Here is an 18,570-nt window from a genome sequence, read left to right as displayed (position 1 = left end):
TCTAAAGGTAGCTCATCTTGCAAGTTTGTGGTCTCTTCAAAGGATGTTAAATGCTGTTAACCAAAGATTACATATAAAGTATGCTTAACTGGAGGATGTAGTTGGAAGTGTGACGCTGACAACAAGCAGAGGTGGGCTGCTCAGTGCAGAGGATGCAGGCCCCACACCCTGCCCTCAGCACTGAGCAGCCTGCCCTCATCACAGCCTGAGTTTTACTGCTGGGGGCAGTTACACACAGGGTAGGGAGGAGGGCATGGCAACCCACTCCAGGATTCTAGCCTGGAGAATACCACGGACAGAGGAGCCTGGCAAGCTACGGTCCATGGGGTTACAAAGAGTCGGACATGGCTGAAGCGCATACAAAGAGAGAAGGGTCCGCTGCAATGCTTATTATAACATCTTGCTTTGTAGCAGAATCAATTACAAAAAAATTCTGGAATGCCCTATGTAAAATATTATACGGATCAACTTTATTGAAAGTGAATGCAGAGATGACACAGCATAAAGAAATTTTCCCAGTATCAAAGCCTGGGTGACCTCTCCTCATTTATTACAAAGGGAAGGATCAGCCAGCGGGGGTGGTTACTTATTTTTGCTGAGGGTTCTCTGCTTTTCTGCGTGCTCCACAATCTTTTCTTCCACATAGAGACCCTTCCGCTTCCGCACCGCGTTCATGTACTTCCGGGCCTGGTTCTCGGAATCGGCCTTTTCCCCAAAGTGCAGGTACTCCTCCTCAGTGGTTGGTACCCAGAAGGGGTCGCTGGGGATGATCTTGTAAAGGAAGGTGACAGAACGTGCTACATTAGACAACTATACTTTTATTCCCAAAGCCAATTCGTACAGTCTTAGTTTAAGGAACGAACGCTAAGCAATGAAGAGGTAAGCTTGCTAGAAATGGTAACAGACAATCATGAACAAATGGAGACAGATTCAATGAAACCTGTAATATACACATTAGTCTTTACTCGTAGAGCCTTTATAGAACACTAAGGAAGTAAGAAAACTATCAATGTTGAATATAGGAAAAACTCCCCTCTACACCACGATACCCCTGGGGAGAGGTGTTATTTCATTAATTTCGCCTTTGTCCTCAGCACAGATCAACACATGGGTCTATTCTTGATTATTCTGAGTTTTTGCTCCAAAATTCAGTGCAGTATTAGGAGGTCAGTATTGCCAACATGCTGACCACATTCTATAAAATCGGCTTTACCAGTAAGGACAGTGAGATTCTGACTTTCATATGTCTTGTTCTTTTTGTTGTTTTTTTCTTATTTTCCAACTGGGCAGAAAGAGGAGTTATGTCTCAAGTGGCCTCAAATCCCAATACTCTTCGGTTTGAGACACAGAAATGAAAGAAGAATTTATTTTATAATAGTCACTCTTCAATACAACAGTAGGAAATTTCTGTGGACCAGGAAGGTAGAGAAGAGAGCCCACAGTGATAAACGGAGGTACAAGCCCCATCCACTTCCCACAGGGAGCCAAGACAGGAGTGGTCACAAGGGCCAGACTCTTACTGCCCACTGAGGATGGACGGGCCCAAAGCCACATACCCCAGGCATGTGGGGACCAGAATCCCCGTCTTCTTGGGAGGTGGAGTAACTATGTCTGCCTGGGGCTGTGGCTAGAAGTGACTAGTAGGTCATGAGAGAAAAGCTATCACCTTCTGAAGATGAGGCTCAGCCCGTGCAGAGTCTGTGGTCCCACACCATCCACACTGGGGAAGGCACTGACCTGAGCCTCGGCCCTCAGGAGGGCAGAGGAGGAGAGAAGCCCCGCTGCAAGTGACCCTGCCAGTGTGACTCTGCGAGGACAAGAGGAAATCCAGCACCATGAAAGACAGGCGCCAGACTCAACAAAAGGAGAATGAACAGTCAGAGAGATAACAAGGCAATCTGAAGACAAAGTTCTAGAGAGTTCATGTAAAAATCCTCCAAGAAATAAAGGAGATGGGGGTGGGGAACAGCAGTCTTAAGACAGTAGGCAGTTGTGAAAAAGAACTAGACCACACGTCACAGTCTCGTAAGTGTGTAAAAGCACAGAACAGTGCCCTTAGGCTGAAGTACCAGACATGAGGACTCAGGTGTCCTCAAGGTATATGTCCTCAGGTCCACAGAGCACCAGCAACATCTCCAAAGGTGCCGTTAGCAAAGGACTGGCAGGAGGTTGTTATTGTTCAGCCAGTCACTAAGTCGTGTCCAACTCATTGTGACCCCATGGACTGCAGCACACCAGGCTCCTCTGTCCTCCACTATCTCCCAGAGTTTGCTGAAATTTATGTCCACTTAGTTGATGATGCCATCCAGCCATCTCATCCTCCACTGCCCACTTCTCCTCCTGCCTTCAATCTTTCCCCACATCAGGGTCTTTCCCAATGAGTGGCCTCTTCACATCAGGTGGCCGGAGTGCTGGAGCTTCAGCATCAGTCCTTCCAATGAATACTCAAGGTTGACTTTCTTATAGGACCGGCAAGTTGCTGGGGTCCTGCCCACTCCAGGTTTCATCTGACAAGGTAGCAGAGCAGTGCGAGGGGTGATGCTGCTGATCTGGAAGTCCCCACATGTGAGAGGGCGTGGAGTGGCCAAAAGGCTGGTAGCGGCCTGGGCGCAGGACAAAGGCAGCTGCTGGTGGGGACTTCCAGAGATCAGATCCAATCTGAAGGAAAGATTCCTGAGAGTGTTTGGTACTACCATACTGGCTCTAGCAGCTAGATGGGACCGGACCAGGCAAGCCAATTCCTGGATAAGGCCACTGAGGCTCTAGAGGGCACTGTGCTAGAGCTGAAGTCCCCACCTTCTCCCCACAGAAGGTCCTCTCTTTCTCGGAGAGGGGAAGGGGAAGGTGGTCAGGAAATGGACCATTCACTTGGGTGGTCATCCACAAACACTGTACTTGTAGGAGACTAGTTCTAAGCCAGTGATTAGTGTCCCCCTCTAACTAGTTGGACGATAAACGCATCGTGGAATATAAAGAAGCCACATGTTCTTAGCAGGTCTCAGTGGTAGCAGTGAATACATTTTTGTTGTTGTTCAGTTGCTAAGTCATGTCCAATTCTTTTCAACCCCATGTACTGTGGCACGCCAGGCTCCCCTGTCCTTTACTATCTCCTGGAGTTTGCTCAAATTCATGTCCATTGAGTCGGTGATGCCATTCATCTCATCCTCTGCCACTCCCTTCTCCTCCTGCCCTCAATCTTTTCTAGCAGTAAGTGAGGGGCTGGTTGGGAGACAGCGGACTCAGACTGGCCAGTTTAAGACCAGAGAGTCCTTTTTTCAAGAATGCAGGACCCAGGAGCTTCAGAAGGGCCCCATTTTCTCTCGGCACATATCTCTGAAGTTTGCTCAGTTTTCTTCCCGAGACTCTGGGGCCGCTGTCTGTGTTCATCTCCTGCTGCCCAGGGACTTGCCTGACACAGGCCCAGTTGCCTGCACTTCCTCTGTCCTGCACGGGCAGCTGCTGTCTTCACCTGCACCCCTCCTGTATCTAGGTTCTTGTCTTGACATGTCGAACAAACTCTCAGGAGAGGGGAGATGGAGTACTCTTTGTCAGGAAGAGGCTAGCCTGGTTCAGCCCCATCTGACTGCATCAGGGTCATTATGAATTTTCTTTGCGGGCGATGACAAGGTGACTCCAGACAGTACAGGTGAGGCTCACAGAAAAGCATCTCTGAGGCAGGAGAGCAGAGCTTGCCATCAGTTTTGAAGAAAAGGTGCTTTCTTCTAACAGGATCACCCAGAATTCATGTGCCTGCAGGGAGGATATTTTTTGCACCTTCAGAATCTAAAGAGGACTTCATCTAACTCACAGGAAGGAAGGCACCCAAGTGCTAGTTGTTGCCCTGAGCATTAAAAAAAAAAAAAAAAACCTAGAAAATAAAAAAGCTTTGGGAGCTCTGTTTCAATACTTGGCCCAGTTCTCCCTACGATTACAGCTGGCAGGTGGGAAATACCATGTCCATTACATGTTTTCGGTGCTGCTGCAATCACTTCTTCCTCACCCTGCATGGCCTTCAGCGCACCCCTGGGGGAATCTCAGTATTAAAACAGTGAGACTCGAGGTTATGCTGACATACATGTAGAACAGCACTGACTGGTAATATTTCTTTCTGTGTCCCTTATTAGCTCCCTTTCTTCCTTTTTTTGCAGAAGGGTAAAACATAGAAAGAGAAATTATGAGACTGCTGACTTCAAAGGTTTCCTCGTGGAAAATGCCTGTAATTTTATTTTCTCTATTTTTCTGAAGCACTTTCTCTCAAAAGCTCTTGATTGTAAATTATATGGTGTGGTAGAATACAAATGAAAAACAGTGCCTTGGAGTGAGAAGCCAGATCTCGACAACTGTGTTATTTCTGAACCTAACTATGGAGGGGGCGGCGGGAAAAAACTGAGACAGCCAGAAAATATCAGATCAGTGACATTTAAGCGAAATGGATCTTCAAGACTTCTTCTGTCCTGTCCCCAAAGATTTGAAGCTTTGGGGAATGGGACCGCGGCAGGTGGCAAGGGGATGACAGAGGGATGGTACAAAACTGCAGCTAACTTTTCTTGACTACACTTCCCCTACAGTTGTTTACTGAAGGATCGATTTGTAATAACAAGCTATAACTAAGCCCCAAACTAGTATTTTTTAAAAAACTACTATTAAGTATATAAGATTAACTTTTAACCCCTCACCTCTTTTTTCACATTTTGAGAGAGAAATAAGACTGAAGAAACCATCCTGATTTTCATACCGCCAAAAACTGCATATTTGATCAAAATTTGCTGTTTTATATTAACTGTTCCGAAATACCTATTCTCCTCTTTTTCTTTGGTAATAGGTGTTTTGGGTGGGCATACAGATGACCGAGGTTCTGGGAGGAGGGGTAGATAGTCACATCTTTTCTATAAAGCCCAGGACAGTAGGTAAAATAGACTGTGGGCAACATGGTCTCTAACAGAATCCACTTGAAAGCAGCCCCCTAAGCTATGCAAATGAAGGGGTGTGGTTATATTTTATTTACCAAAACAAGTAATGGGTCAGCGTTTGCTGACTCCTGGTGCTAGTGCCAAAGAAACCACCTGCCAAGGCAGGAGACGCAAGAGATGCGGGTTCGATCCCTGGGTGGGGAAGATCCCCTGGAGGAGGAAATGGCAACCTACTCCAGTATTCTTGCCTAGAGAATCTCATGGACAGAGGAGCCTGGTGGGCTACAGTCCATGGTGTTGTGAAGAGTCAGACTCAATATGACCCAGGTAAGACCACACCGCTAGTCTCCTTGTCAGGTGGAGCCTTGCTTGATGAGCCGGATGAGTTGTTCCGGGCAGTGGGATGAAGGGGAGTGACTTGGGCAGCACCCTCTTAAAAGGCTGGAGTGTGCCCTCTGCCTATTCCTGGCTCTTACTGGCTGGAACGTAGGGGTGATGGGAGGGGGTGGAATGGCCAGACCGCCGTGGACGCAGAGTGCTGAGAGAGGCAGCCCTGGACTCGAGAGAACCTTCTGCTTTACCTGAGCCATTCTGCTTCGGGATTCTTTCCACAGAGCAGCCTTTTCAGTTTCATACACAATGTATTTGCCAGCTGGGAAAGGATGAGAAGTTTTATAGATTTAAAAAAAAAATGTGCATTATAGAATCACTTTCAAGGATAAGAGTGACTATAAGGTGATGAAGTATTTTAAACAAACAATAGAATAAGCGAATTCCAATACAGAATTCTTTCAGGGATGATGTCATTTCAAGAGCTCTGAATATGTGTCTTCCATCTGCATCTACAGAGAATCCCACTGGTCAGTCAACCTACACTCTGTTCTGACCAAACATCCTGCCACCCAGTTTTTTGCACCAGGGTTGATCTAGGTCTTAATGAGATGGACTTTTCATCTCTTAAGACATTCAGAAGCACGAGCTCTAAGTTCTGAAGGCTGTTTCAGCAGTGGTAGCACAAGTGAAGAAGTGTTGCATTTCTCAAGGTCATTACTCTGAAGTGGAGTAAGTCTTCTGTTCTGAGCATCACTTTGCTGCACTGTCCTATAATCACACATCTGGTTGCTGGAACTTGTGTGAGACAGTGCTGTTTTTCATTAGGAATGTCAGTAGTATATTTATCCTGCTCCAGTATGCTTGAATGGAGAATCCCACAGACAGAGGAGCCTGGTGGACTTCAGTCCATGGGGTTGGAAAGAGTCAGACTCGACTGATTAACACTTTCACTTCTTCATAGACATAGTTCTTCAGAAACTGCCTTTATGAATCCATCCGTTCTATTTTTTACTGGTTTGTGCTCTTATGTAAAAGTTGAGTGCCAAAAACCAAAACCAAAAAGCCCGAAGTCTGGATAAGTGGGAAATTATTATCCATAAGCATGGGGATTAACAAATAACTTACATGTTTTGTGCTACTGTTTTCTACATAATGAAGTCCGGCAATGGTATCTACTCAGACATAAGCCAACAGAGCCATAGAAACGTCATTGAGTTTCAAGACAAAAATGCAAGAAAAATTTCATAGGAAATCACTGTTAAAATGTAGCTTGTACCAACAACCAAAAAATGTAACCTAAATTGGAACAATATTAACTTTAGTTCTATCAAGCACAAAAAATGTAACTTTCTTTTTTTAAGGAGAAGCAGACACAACTGGGTGTTTTGGACTAGCAACAGATTTAGATGATATAAACTTGCTCAATTAAAATCAAATTTGCCCTGTCCAAGGTTATTTTTTCTAAAGTGTCACCATTCTTTATTTTGCCAGATTCACGTGACTACAGAATTCATGTTAAAGAGAAAGCTCTCCCCCAATTATTTCCATTCCCCTGTATTGTCTAAATTTAAACTGTTCATTTGAAGTGTTCCAGAGAAGGGACCCAGTTGGCTAAAGAAAGTAAAAGAAGTGAGAAGAGCTTAGCACAGAACCTAAACCATGAGCTTTGTTTAAACTGTTTAAGGAAAAATCGGGATTATTTGTTTGAAGTTGAATTCCTTGTGCTATACAGTAGGTCCTTGTTGGCTATCCATTTTAAATACAGCAGTGCATACATGTCCATCTCAAATTCCCTGACTACCCCTTCCCCTCATCCCTTCCCCTCCGGTAACCATAAGTTTGTTCTCCAAGTGTATGTGTTTTGATGAGTCATTTTGTGCCACAACACCTGAAACCCAAAGGAGCCCTGAGTCTCCATAATGGGGACTGAAGAACGTGAAACATGGAATAATTCAAAGTTCTCTCTTGTAAGAAGTGTAACTGTTTGCCTTTAAATGTTAGAAGTGCTTTTTCCCCAGAAGAAACATTAAAGTTCCATTTTCAAAATATCTGTGGTTTTCTTACCTACAATGTATCTTTGGAAGGGAAAAAAAGGATTAAACGTTCTGTCTTAAATTTTACATCAAATGAAAAAAAAAAATGAGTACGTGTGTGTGTGTGTGTGTGTATTACAAAGCACATATAATCTCAGGTCTTCCAGGCTGGATGAAAAAATGCCATCTGCTTTGACCAAGCAGGACCAGGCAAGACCAACCAGCCTGGGAAGTGGTTGGCTCCTGGGGGCGCCCCCTGTGGGGAAGCACAGCTTGAGATGACAAGGAAGGAACTCGGATTGGCTTCTTACCTCCCAGTGGCTGAATACCAGCTGTGGGCTGGCCAGGCCACTGGTCCTTTTCCGGATCTCATCGGCAAAGCCAAAGCTCTCAGCCACGGGCAGCACAGCCTTGATGATGAACATGTCTGTCCCCTCTTTCATCTCCTCCTGCAGCACTCGTCCTTCTCTCTTTGACAGGACCGCGTAGACCCGACCTGCAAAGCCGCACATCTTTTAAATTCACTGACCGGTTACATGTCTTGAGCTGCACCGAGATGCAACTGTTCCTACACCCTCTTAACACTCGACTAATGATTAAATTTGATCCCAGTAATTCTGGCTTACAAAGGCGTGGGAAATAGCCAAGCATTTATTTAAAAGGATAAGCGTGACAATCACAGAAAAATTAGAAACAAGTAACAAAAGGTGAAATCGGCCCAAAGTGCGTTACCCAAGACAATCCCCTCAACACAGCATGGGAAGAGGGAGACCTCTAAAAGGACCCTGGGTACACTGTCACTGCAGCTGTCTTTGAGTATGAAATCCAATGAGTAAGTGTGACTGGCCTTTATAAATGTTAAAAGTATTTTCACAATTATAAGACATTATTAATGTGATAATTATAGTGATGACAAGCTATTTGGGCCTTAGTAGGACCAACAGACTGGTTCCAAATAGGAAAAGGAGCACGTCAAGGCTGTATATTGTCACCCTGCTTATTTAACTTATATGCAGAGTACATCATGAGAAACTCTGGACTGGAAGAAACACAGGCTAGAATCAAGATTTCCGGGAGAAATATCAATAACCTCAGATATACAGATGACACCACCCTTATGGCAGAAAGTGAAGAGGAACTAAAAAGCCTCTTGATGAAAGTGAAAGAGGAGAGTGAAAAAGTTGGCTTAAAGCTCAACATTCAGAAAATGAAGATCATGGCATCCGGTCCCATCACTTCATGGGAAATAGATGGGGAAACAGTGGAAACAGTGTCAAGACTTTATTTTTTGGGCTCCAAAATCACTGCAGATGGTGATTGCAGCCATGAAATTAAAAGACGCTTACTCCTTGGAAGAAAAGTTATGATCAACCTAGATAGCATATTCAAAAGCAGAGACATTACTTTGCTGACTAAGGTCCGTCTAGTCAAGGCTATGGTTTTTCCAGTAGTCATGTATGGATGTGAGAGTTGGACTGTGAAGAAGGCTGAGCACCGAAGAATTGATGCTTTTGAACTGTGGTGTTAGAGAAGACTCTTGAGAGTCCCTTGGACTGCAAGGAGATCCAACCAGTCCATTCTGAAGATCAGCCCTGGGATTTCTTTGGAAGGAATGATGCTAAAGCTGAAACTCCAGTACTTTGGCCACCTCATGAGAAGAGTTGACTCATTGGAGAAGACTCTGATGCTGGGAGGGATTGGGGGCAGGAGGAGAAGGGGATGACAGACGATGAGATGGCTGGATGGCATCACTGACTCGTTGGACGTGAATCCGAGTGAGTTGCGAATCTCCAGAAGTTGGTGATGGACAGGGAGGCCTGGCGTGCTGCGATTCATGGGGTTGCAAAGAGTCAGACACGACTGAGCGACTGAACTGAACTGAAGCCAGCAACTGGCACAATGACATTTTTATACTAAAAATTAAAGCCATATATATATATATATATATATATATATATATAATGCTCACTCATATTTAAGCTGATAGTATTTCAGTGGAATAAGAATATGGGTTTTATTCCCCGAAAACTGATTGTGTTTGGAATCTTAACATCTGGTAAGAATTTTTGGTTCTGGGCTTCCCGATGGCTCAGTGGCGAAGAACCCCTGTGCTATGGCAGGAGACCCGTGTTCAATCCCTGGGTGGCGAAGATCCCCTGGAGGAGGAAATGGCACCCACTCCAGTATTCTTGCCTGGGAAATCCCACGGAGAGAGGAGCCTGGCGGGCTACAAGTCCATGGAGGCACAGAGTCAGACATGACTGAGTACACACAAGTTTTAGCACCACGTCACAGGAATTCTAGCAAATCCTCTTGGTTAACACCTTTATTTCAACTTCAGGCATAATTCTGCCCTCCACGCAGAAGGGAGACAACCTCCCCTCTGACTGGCCTCTGTATGAGCGCCACTGGGTACTCCAGATACCCCTCCAATCAGTAAGCAGAACAAACTGCAAAGAGCAGAGATAAACCAAAAACCACGGACAGTGGCAAGGAACTTGCTCAAGTGCGGGGATACCTTCAGCCGCCACTTAGACAAAATGCTTCTAAGGACAGCGTAGTCTACAAACACATTATCCTGGAGAATTCACACTGCACCGAAGCAGAGCACAAGTCTCCTGGGACTACCGTCCTGGACTCTGTCCTCCTCAACAACTGGGCAGGGAGCTGGTGTGGAGGTCGCCCACCTTGAGTTACAGTTTACTTTTTAGATTAGAAACAGTACACAGAGCAAAACTGTCTGAACTGGCAAACTTTTCTCTCTGACTCAGATTTCCCCCTGGTGGTGGTGATGAGGAAGGAGAAAGGAAAACCAACGGCAGGAAACCCATTGTGTCACAGGCTCAAACAAACAAACAAACAAAAGCTTAAGAACTCTGATGGGCCTTCCCATCTCCAGGCTTAGCAGAAAAACAAATTAAAAACGCCCACAGTGATGACAGGGACACCTGTCCTCTTTTCTAACCCGAGGAACGCCGCCCCCCAGCCCCGGCACCGCCCTCCCCTTGTGCCCAAAGGGGCTGACACGGGCTTCTCCACTATGTGCTCTGTCTTTAACAGCCGGACTCGATCAGCTGCCCTGGGCTCTATTAAAACCGCTTCTTTTCAAATTCAGCCATTTTCATATTCCCCCAGGTGGCACAGTGGTAAAGAACCCTCTGCCACCACAGGAAGACGTGTTTGACCCCTGGGTTGGGAAGATCTCCTGGAGAAGGAAATGGCAACCCACTCCAGTATCCTTTCATGGGAAATCCCCTGGACAGAGGAGCCTGGCAGGCTGCAGTCCATGGGGCTGCAGCGAGTTGGACATGACTGAGCAACTCACACACACACACCATCACCAGCCTAAGTGTCTTTTCCTCAGTCCTCTCTCTCTGTGACTCCTCTGCAGTTTCTGTAACTACTGATCAACACTCTGACAAATCTCAGCCACCTTAGGGCTACTTTCCTCTGACCCCTGGCCCTCTGACCATCATTCTACTGTCTACGACAATAATTCTTAAGGGTATGATTTCTTCCTAAGAGTATTCTTTGAGGCTCCAAGCTCTTCTGCAAACCAACTTTCCCTTCAGAGACCCCCTTCATTTCTCAATGCTGTGGTTTAGATGATTAACTTTATGTCTGGGGTGCCTGGGACTCTATTTCTTAGCCAGGCCGCTCACTTGACCTCTGATCCCACATTCACTGAGACTGTGGTCCTCAGGGCATCTGAGGTGGAGGGTGAGCTAAGTCACTCCGGTCATGTCCCACAGCCCCATGGGCCTTTAAGCCGCTTGAAGACAGCATCAGCCTTCTCTCCTCCAATCTTTCTCTGACATGACTTTCCTTTCCTCTTGCATCCTGACCACTCTCCTGTTTGAACTACTATTAATACAACTTATTTACAAAGCTTTTAGAACACAGTGTCTAGAACTGAAAGCAATATTTTAGATACAGTGTGAAAAGCGCTTGAAAAAAGCAGAACAATTAGCGTCTTTATTAGCAATTCCCCTCTGGGCTGTGTAAGATTTGCCTGAAATTCGTATGAGAGAAAAAAATTCACTGGAATCAGCCAGCGAGTGAACTAATCATCTTTATTTACTCTGCCACCTCATTCTAAGGGAAGTTTTAAGGTGGTTTATGGAAGTACAGCCAAAACAAGGGGGTAGGGCGGGAGAAAGAATGAGTAAACTGGGGCAAATGGACCATGAAGAGGTGGGCCAGTGGGGATGAGCCGCCTGATTCCATCCCATTGCAGAGGTTAGCCGCTCCTCTTCCTTCACAGGATCAACAATTGTAACTGAAACTGAATGTAATAAATCACGTAAATTTGGCCCATTCCATCTTAATTCTGCTAAAACTAAAAAACTGGGACACAATGATGGATCACTGAACAAAGGAAAACAGCCACAATAAAAAAAAAAAAAACCCTTCCAGATACACTTGGTGCTCATGACAGGTGTGTCCAATGCTCGAGAGCACTCAGGGACCCTCTCTACAGCCGCTGTTCGGCTGGGACACAAATGCAGCCGCATCAACGAGGATTCGTGAGCCTGTGGCCCCTGCCTGGGAATATTCTGACGTCCTCCTGACTGGGCATCTGCCCCATCACCCCGAGTTGTTCGTTCACTCACTAAGGAAGCTCACTGTGTGCCCAACTGTATGCAAGGCAGCAGGGGACAGGCATCCTCCAGGATGGACGCCAGCAAAAGAAAGGTTAATTGCCTGGACTGGTTGTGATCAGGGCTCCGGTTTTAATGACTGCACTATAAATGTCTCAGCCTGTACTCCAGGCCCTTTATGACCTGGCGGAAACCCAACACCCCAGCTCCTGAAACGGCCAGACCCTAGTGCACGGACCCTACACTCTTAGCCAAGATAAACCGTGCACTGCCCACAGGACACATTTGAGGTTTTTCCACTCTGAGCTCAGTTTCTCCAACTCAGAGCACACTCAGCCCAACTTTACAGTCAAATCCTTTCCATTGTTTAAAGCCCATTCAAAAACAACTTGTTCCACGAAGCACTCTGTGAGAGCCTAAGATCAAAATAATCTCTTCACCATCTGGGCCTCACCTGTTCTTTTGTGGCATTATAGATTCTTATGTATCAATACATATTTTCTTCTTCCACGCTAGGCAGTAAGATTGGTCTGCAGATTCTACAATCTTTAGAGGTAAAGTTTGGCAATTAAAGTTGACTTTTTTTTTTCTTTTCTTCTGAATTAGCAAAGGAGGCAGTGGTTCATAGCAATGTTTTCTCTAATAGGAAACAAATAGGAAACAACATGAATTTCCAATGTGGGGATGATAGGAAGTAAACTATAGCATATCAGATTGATAGGATATTATGCAGAGGTTAAAATGCAAATTATGACTACTAAGTAGCCAAATGGAAGTGTGTTTATAAGGTAAATAATAAATGTAAAAAGCAAAACACCTAGCAGCCTCTAGCATAATACAAAAACAGCTATGCAAAATGTACTACTGTGGACAAAGATTGTACAAGAAAATGAAAAATGATGGGTTGATTTCCAAGAAGGAAGATTTTTCTTTCACCTTATGGTTTCTGTTACTGTTGGTGACACTTGTGGTTTAACTTCAACTAAACACACACACACACAGAAATCGGTGGGCACTTCTTATTCCTACTACACTGACTTCCTTTTGTCACAGAACACCCAGCCTGCTAAATCAAGCCAGTGCGGTTGACAGGATGCAGATGGCCTTCAACCAAACACGAGATAAAGTGCACTGTGGACACAATGGGGAGTGTGGGCTGGTAGCTATAAGACAGATGGATTCAGCCACAAGTCTTTAGGAAATGGATGTTAACCCTCACTCCCACCCAGGATGGATGTCCTGAGTTTAGAAGGATCAGTGCTCTGCTCACAGCTCTGTCCTTACTATGATAATCAGCTACTTAAAAACCCGGAAGGCATGGGATCAAATCCCAAGTTGACATAAAGTTGGCAAAGGTAATAAATACTTCAACAGGATTAGGATCACTATCTAAGAACCCAATTTAACAAGACACAGTGTGGGTAAACGCAAGGTTTTACTGTTGGGTTCAGTCAACCAGTGGCCAGGATTAGAAATATAGGGCTGCACTTGCTATTGTTGGTGATTAGTTGTTCAGCCGTGTCCAACTCTTTACCACCCCACAGACTGTAGCCCACCACACTCCTCTGTCCATGGGATTCTCCAGGCAAGAATACTGGTGTGGGTTGCCATTTCCGTTTCCAGGATGTCTTTCCAGACCAGGGATAGAACCTGCATCTCCTGCACTGACAGGCAAATTCTTTACCACCGAGGAGGCCCCATTAATGCTGCAGAGCAGTTCCTAGAAAACCAACTGGAAAGGCATTTAAGCTCAACAGAAGTTTCTGGCGCTGCGGACAAAGACAATTTAACATCTAGTTGATAAACACAGAATTACTCCATCTGTCAAAGCTTATTTCAAAGTTCAGTCACTTTCAAAAGACTTACCTGGTTTTGAATTTTGCTATCCAAATGATTCATAAAATTTTGCCAAAAATTTATACTTATTCACTAAATTCAATTGTATTTTACTAATTGTTTTACAAAATCAAGCTCTTGTCACCTTAACTCATCTCTCAAAGCAGGAACCATGCTTAACACAGCACTGCCATATACAGCTCAATGAATTTTTGTTGCACTGAATTATGAGATGCTGGTGAAATATAAAAAGAATTTTATATGAAATTTTATATGAATTTTATATGAAATAAAAATAAGCTTATAAAAGTAAACAGTAATACTAAGTAGGCTTCTGATACATTAAAATACATATATTTATAACAGTATAAGCATTTATCCCTAAAATAAGACAGAACTACAACAATTGTAGATGTGATTAAAACTAGTACTATCTAACAGAAAAGTCATTTTTTATGTGTGTTCTCACCCAAAGATAAAAAACGATGAAGAGTATGAACGACAGATGGAAATAGTTGGAAGAAGAAATATGAAGAGAGACAATTTACTAGTTACATGATGATCAATTAAAAACACAAACCAATTCTGATGTCTATTCAAGCCCATTAAAAAATTTTTCATGGGTTAAAAAAATTCTAATAAAACTACACTGCTAGGAAAGTCGATTTTGCAAGTAAAGAAGGTCATTTTCTTGGTATTATTTCCCCAGACAAAACAATTTTAAGATGACTATTTTTTCTGTAATATTTCCCATTCTGACCATAAGCAATTCTACACATTTATAAAAGGATTTCTAATTTCAGCAATCTGTGTAGAAAAAAGTTTTAAGAGACTCACTACTCTTACTAAATAAAAAAGGCCTGAACTCGTCCTTTTGTCAATTTTTGCCAATTCTTGGACAGTTAAAGCAACTGGCAGGCTTCCCTGGTGGCTCAGTGGTAAAGAATCTGCCTGCAATGTGGGAGACGAGGATTCAGTCTCCAGGCTGAAGTTTTCCTGGAAGACTGCTGACCATCCATGTAGGAAGCAAAAAGTCTCAGGAATATAGAGATCTCCTCATTTCTTTCTCCAGTCATAGGTGGTGATTTAGAAAGAAAAAGCAAAACGTAAGAGAACACAAGAGCTGACTACCCTGACAGACCTCTGATACTAAAAACTGGTTATCACAACCAAAGCATTCCCCCAAACAGGTTTAGGAGGCAATTTTCTAGTTTAAGAAGGCTTCAAACCAATTAAAAAAAAAAAAAATTCCAGATCAAATCTAAACACAGTTTTTTATAAGGCAGTGGGTAGGGCAGTCAGTCGGGGTCTGAGAAATGTGTTATGAAGGCCAAATCAGTGACACTGGTCCAAACTGTGTACAGTGGACCCTTGAACAACATAGGTCTGAACTGTGTGGGTCCACTTATACATCCACTTGTACACGGATTTTTCTAAGTACATACCATGCTGTTGCTGTTTAGTCACTTAGTTGTGTCTGACTCTTTATGACCCCATGGGCTGTAGCCCGCCAGGCTCCTCTGTCCATGGGATTCTCCAGGCAAGAATACTGGAGTGGGTGCCATTTCCTTCTCTAGGATCCTCCCAACCCAGGGATCGAACCCGTGTCTGTTACGTCTCCTGCTTCGGCAGGCAGATTCCTTACCACTGAGCCACCTGGGAAGCCCAAGCGCATCCTACAGTAGTACCCAACCTGCCTCCGAATCCACACACAGGGAAGGCCAACTCTAAAGTAGTGCACGGATGTTCAGCTGCACGGTCAGTCAGTGCCCACAACCCCCATGCTGTTCACGGGTCAACTGTACTAACCCTTCTCCATGGTCACAGGTGAGATTTGTACCTGGATAAGGCAAGGCAAAGACGTGTTCTGCTTTGAAGGGAGAGGACGGTGGGAGAGGACGGCAAAGAACCCTGAGGGCTGAGATAAGCATCTCTTCCTAGAAAATGTCAGAACTGACTCTGCTGGCCAAGTGGAAAGTGCCAGGTGAAGATCAAAGAGCAGGATGACTAGGTGCTCCAAGGACTGTGGGGCACGTGCAGGGGCCTGGTGGTGACCTCCTAACACAAACGAACACATGGGCACAGAGCACCAACTCCACAAAGGCGATTCAACAGTCTGCCGGGGACTTCTGGTAAATGCCAACAGCTGATCCTGCCTTCATTTTCTCTGCTGAAAAAGCTGTCTTCTCAGAAAGGTCAAGTGTTGCTCCAAATGGATAATGCAAGGAGAGATGGCAATTTGGGAGGAGACATGTGTTCCCATTACCCTGGGAGTGCAGTGGAGAGACAGGCAGGCACAGACCTACATGGACCCCGGACTTCAGGAAAGATCATTTCAAACACACAAAGGAAAAGAAAAAAAAAACAAGACAGTTTTCAGGATAACAAACCCTAAGATGAAACTCCTTTCTGGGAGTAATGGGAGTCTGAAAATATCAATCATGAATGTTCCCAATGAGAAAAAAAAGGAGGAAATATCCTCCCCACCCAAAATAAAGCTGTTAGGTCACAGGAGGTACCTGCTGTGCCTCTGACTCCTGTTTGAAGAGGACACACACAGGAGATGGGAGAAGAGGAAGATAGCAACTAAGACTTGGGGGGCGGTGCACAGTATGTCCCGGATGGTGAAAACTAGAATAAGGTGAGCTGACCAAAATTACAGTTATAAGCAACAAAAGGGTCTTTTCCATGACTTTCAAACGTGGAGAGGCTTGTGTAATGTTAACAGAGGACAGCGGGATAGCAGAGGCTGGTTCTCCATACCTACGTTAACTCCATTTTCCCCAACAAGGAGACTGGAGAAGAAACCAGAACAAGCAGAACAAAGCTCATCGAGGAAATGTTGAAGTTCAAGACAGCTGAGAAGTTGACAAGCAACTTCTTAAACCTTCTTGACCCTTCTCAAACAAGTTCAAGTCTCCAAGACCAGAAATGTATCCTGTGGTCCTAAAGAAATCTGCCCTTTTCAGAACTGATGTATAGCAGGGTAGCTGGCAAACTACACACTAAGTAACAAACTTTTTAAGGATAAAGGCACTGGATTCTGTAAACTACAGACTAGAAAATCATATGCTAATTTCTTACAGAATTTTAAGAAAACATTATGAAGATCTGTATATATTTATACAAGCATGAGTTAAATGAAGACATGGACTTTCTAACATGAAGTCGTTATCAATCTAAGCTTATTTCTTCTTCTAACATGGCTAGTAAGTTGGTAATAAGGGGAATGCTATATTCAGAAAGGACCTCAACTTCATCAAAACATCTGATTCACTACTTTTCTTTTTTTGCCATCATGGGGCATGCAGGATCTTAGTTGCCTGACCAGGGATTGAACCTGCAGTGCAAATGTGGAGTCCTAATCACTGGAATGCCAGGGAAGCCCCTGATTCAATACCTAGTGACCTTCCTTTCTCACCAGGACACTTAAAAAAAAAAAAAGTTGAAAAACGAATCAATTTGTTAAGATTATAGTATTGATAATTTTCTTGGCCAAAACCGCCAAACTTCCTCCATTATTGTAATGTTTATACTATTTTACACACACACACAATCTAAGAAAAAAAAATTATATGGACCGGGTTTACTCATATGTAAATACAGGGGTTCTAGTGGGACTATATCACTTCAGTTACTGAAATTTAAATCCAGTTTTTTGGGGAACAAAATAGGAACAACAACAACAACAACTTATTAAAAAAAGAAATGAAGTTGATCCTAACTCCTCACAAGTTAATGACAAGATGCAACTGCTCAGACTGTGTTAAAAGAATGCTATGCCACCCGTGGGAGGTAACAGCGTGTCTGTGTTTGGTCCCAGTGAGACAGTATCTTAGGTTACTTAATTTAAGAAGGAGGCTGACCAAATACAGTATGTCTAAAGGACAGCAACTGGATTGATGCAAGGATTTAAAAAAAAAAAAAAATTCATATCCTGAAAACCACCTGAAGGATATGGAGAGTTTTCCCCTGGATGTAAAACTAGAAAATAAATGCTACCCTCAAACATATAAAGTGCTATGCACGTGAGAGGGACCAACGGTGGGATGAATGGCGAGACACTGGCAGGAAACAAGACTTTTGCTCAATGAGAAAGAAACTGTTTAATCTCAGAACTGGCTGTGAGCTACTCACCCACAGAAGTATTCAAACAGCACCTGTCAGGGTAGCAGAGATAGGATACCTCTGAAGTCTTCTTCAAATTTGAAGGAATCAAGACTTTCTGGTTCTAATTCTACCTTTACCTTCTAAATTAAGACGGTTAAGCTGGCTTAAAACTCAACATTAAGAAAAAAAACAAACTAAAATCATGGCATCTGGCCCTATCATTTCATGGCAAATAGAAGGGGAGAAAGTGGAAATAGTGACAGATTTTCTTTTCTTAGGTTCCAAAACCACTGCAGACAAGGACTGCAGCCATGAAATTAAAAGACGCTTACTCCTTGGAAGAAAAGCAATGACAAACCTAGAAAGCATATTAAAAAGCAGAGACATCACTTTGCCAATGAAAGTCCATATAGTTAAAGCTATGGTTTTTCCAGCAGTCATGTATGGATGTGAGAGTTGGACCTGAAAGAAGGCTGAGGGCCAAAGAATTGATGCTTTTGAACTGTGGTGTTGGAGAAGACTCTTGAGAGTCCCTTGGACAGCAAGGAGATCAAACCAGTCAATCCCAAAGGAAATTAACCCTGAATATTCACTGGAAGGACAGATGTTGAAACTCCAAAACTGCGGCCACCTGATATGAAGAGTCAGCTCCTTGCAAAAGATCCTGATACTGGGAAAGACTGAAGGCGAAAGAAGAGGGCAGCAGAAGACGAGATGGTTACATAGCATCACCGACTCAATGGACAT

At 44.0% G+C, this 18,570-nt stretch overlaps 1 protein-coding gene across 2 annotated transcripts in view; it reads right to left on the bottom strand.

Moving 5' to 3' along the window:
* Positions 1-502: 502 nt before the first annotated feature.
* The window catches only part of EFL1 (elongation factor like GTPase 1), a 111,519-nt gene continuing 93,451 nt past the window's right edge, over positions 503-18,570 (bottom strand). For both annotated transcript variants that reach the window (XM_052659413.1, XM_052659414.1), the window contains exons 19-20: positions 7,588-7,772; positions 503-771 (exon numbers count right to left, since the gene is read on the bottom strand). In XM_052659413.1, the coding sequence (XP_052515373.1) occupies positions 583-771; positions 7,588-7,772 (374 nt within the window). In that variant the 3' untranslated portion in view covers positions 503-582. The remainder of the gene's footprint in view (positions 772-7,587; positions 7,773-18,570) is intronic.

Source organism: Budorcas taxicolor, chromosome 21 (assembly GCF_023091745.1).
Source record: "Budorcas taxicolor isolate Tak-1 chromosome 21, Takin1.1, whole genome shotgun sequence".
NCBI classification, from domain to species: Eukaryota; Metazoa; Chordata; class Mammalia; order Artiodactyla; family Bovidae; genus Budorcas; species Budorcas taxicolor.
The sequence above is the reverse complement of the archived record's forward strand: the minus strand, read 5'-3'. Positions and strand labels throughout refer to the sequence as shown.